General features: G+C 31.9%; 1 protein-coding gene across 1 annotated transcript; it reads left to right on the top strand.

Annotated features, from left to right (window-relative positions):
- Positions 1-1,032: 1,032 nt before the first annotated feature.
- LOC140181617 (protein NETWORKED 1A-like) lies at positions 1,033-1,866 on the top strand. Its single transcript, XM_072225709.1, has 2 exons — positions 1,033-1,367; positions 1,571-1,866. The coding sequence occupies exons 1-2, from the start codon at positions 1,050-1,052 to the stop codon at positions 1,574-1,576; spliced, it is 324 nt and encodes a 107-aa protein (XP_072081810.1). The 5' UTR covers positions 1,033-1,049; the 3' UTR covers positions 1,577-1,866.
- Positions 1,867-2,672: the final 806 nt, after the last annotated feature.

Below are 2,672 nucleotides of genomic sequence, written 5' to 3'. Positions count from 1 at the left end.
ATTATTTTCTACTCTTTTCCTTTCAGGGACGTTCTGGTCATCATTCATGGGCTTAACGAACACAGGTAGTCTACTATGCTTTCTATTTTTTCTGATATATCTATTTTCAAGTGATTGTTATTTGTTAAGGCATTTGTAAGATGATAATAATAATAATAATAATAATAATAATAATAATAATAATAATAATAATAATAATAATAATAATAATAATAATAATAATAATAATAATAATAATAATAATAATAATGGTGATGTTGTGAGAGGCTTACCTGGCCAGCCTGCTGTGGATTTTGAGCACTATGCTGGCTATGTTACTGTCAATGAAACCAATGGAAGAGCACTCTTTTACTGGTTCTTTGAGGCCATTACCAACCCAGATGATAAGCCTTTGGTCCTATGGCTTAATGGAGATAGTTAATCATAATCATAATATAATTAAAATCATGATGATGTGTTTAATTAATTGAATTTGTTGCATGCAGGACCTGGATGTTCTTCTGTGGGATATGGAGCAACACAAGAGATTGGTCCATTTTTAGTGGACTCTGATGGGCAGGGACTCAAATTTAATAACTTGTCTTGGAACCAAGAAGCCAACATCTTATTCCTGGAATCTCCTGTTGGAGTTGGCTTTTCCTACTCAAACACAAGTAGTGATTATGATCAATTGGGTGATCAAAAGACAGGTCCATTACTTTAAACTTAACATAATTAATACTATTTGATTTGTTACATGCAAACACATGCATGCATATCTTTGATTTGTAACTTGTTTGTAACAGCTAATGATGCTTACACTTTTCTCCACAACTGGTTCCTCAAGTTCCCATCATATAGAACAAGGACTTTTTACATAGCAGGGGAGAGTTATGCAGGTATTTATTCTATATATTCATTCATTCTTGCATCTTAGTTATTTGTTGAGCATCTATGTGGAGCCAACAATTCTTTTCTTGCTTTATTCACTCTCAATTTACCCCTCTGTTATATATTTTGTTTCTATTTTTTGTCTTTTTAATATATCATGCCTCGGCAATGTTAGCAGTATGAATTGTGATCTTAAGCAGGAGCTTAACAAGTTGAGGAAAAGGTTCGAGTTGACAGAAGCAGAGAATGTTTATCTGAACAAGTCAATTGAGAGAATAGACAAAGAGTTTCATGAAGCCAAAGACACAAGTTTCCATTTAAGTCATCAAATTGAAAACTCAGAAAATCTGGTTAAGAAGAAAGAAGCAGAACTGTTAGCAATGGAGAAAAGGATAAAGGCATCAGAGACATTAAACACCGAGTTCTGCAGAGCTATTGAGGAGCTGAAGATGGAACAAGAAGAATCAAGAAGGATCAAAGAAGATATGGACAGAAAGGTATAAAAACACTTGAATTGAGTTAATTGATTGAAGAATAATAAGATTCTATGAATAGTATTTGTTCATGTTATAGCTATTCCTAGCTCTCAAATGCTTAAAGTCCCTGTCATCAATTGAAAAATTGTTAATTTAGAGCATTTGGTTTGTCTCCTTGTTTGCACTGTTCCCACTAATGTTTCTTATAATTCTGTTATTTTTAGGTGTGAGGATTATGCAATTTGCTTTTTGCTTTCAACCAGAATGGCATCACACAATTACATAGCAAGTGCCAAATCTGTATCTCTTTATTGTATAAGTTCAGGAGTTTCTCAATCTGCCATTGCTGCACTCTTTTGTAAAATCAATTTTGGACAGAAGCAATTCTCTACTTGCTGTTTCGGTTTCACTCAACCTTGTTTGATTGACAAGTTCAGGTAAGTCTGTGGTGACATTTCGATTATCCTTATGCTAGTTGATCATATGGATAATCTGGGAATATATGTGACAACCTTGAAGATTTGGAGGTTTTTACAGAGCCTGTTTCCAACCGTTTACACCGTTATCATCTACATTCCCTAAAGAAGTTTTCATACTGTGTAGTATCACTGTATCAACCATATATTACTAATAATCTAATATGATATTGTTGAGGTTTTTTCTCTTTTTTTTTTCTGTTGTTTGACAAATGATTGTTTACTATCCAGAGTTGGCAGAGATAGATGGTGCCAGAAATTGGGCTTGTAAAAGTGGCGGGATACCAAAAAGCATGGAGATTTGACTCCTTAACATCACAAACTAGTGGATTTTTTGTCACCAAGTTCACAAAAGTAGCCATTTGATCTTTCCTCAAAGAATATATAATTATTTATTTCAGTTGCCAAATAGTTTTAGATATGCTATTGCATTAGAAACATTCAAACAGGAAAGTTTTCCTTTGATTATTATCATCATGTAGCTTATTAGTTACAGGAATTTAAATATTATTGTCCAATCATACGGTTCTTGAGAGACTGGCTTGCTGTATCTCTTTCCAAAATTGAAATTGATTTCAAATTTTTATATATATGATAATTATTAGTTATGATTATATTTAAAAGTTTATTTGCATTAATTGTTTACTATTTTTAAATAGAAAAAAATAATTAAAACATATAACTATTAAAATCGACGGCAGAGTTGTCGCTTTTTAAGTTTAAAATAGACAAAAAAGCCAAAATATAGACACAGAATTTGTCGATATCTAAATAATTAAATCGACGGTAAATGTGTCGATTTTATTGAATTAAATATCGACGGCAAAGTTTTTGATTTTATTAAGCATAT

Source organism: Arachis hypogaea, chromosome 18 (assembly GCF_003086295.3).
Source record: "Arachis hypogaea cultivar Tifrunner chromosome 18, arahy.Tifrunner.gnm2.J5K5, whole genome shotgun sequence".
In the NCBI taxonomy this organism is placed as follows: Eukaryota; Viridiplantae; Streptophyta; class Magnoliopsida; order Fabales; family Fabaceae; genus Arachis; species Arachis hypogaea.
Note: the sequence above shows the minus strand (reverse complement) of the source record. Positions and strands in the feature narration are given on the sequence as shown.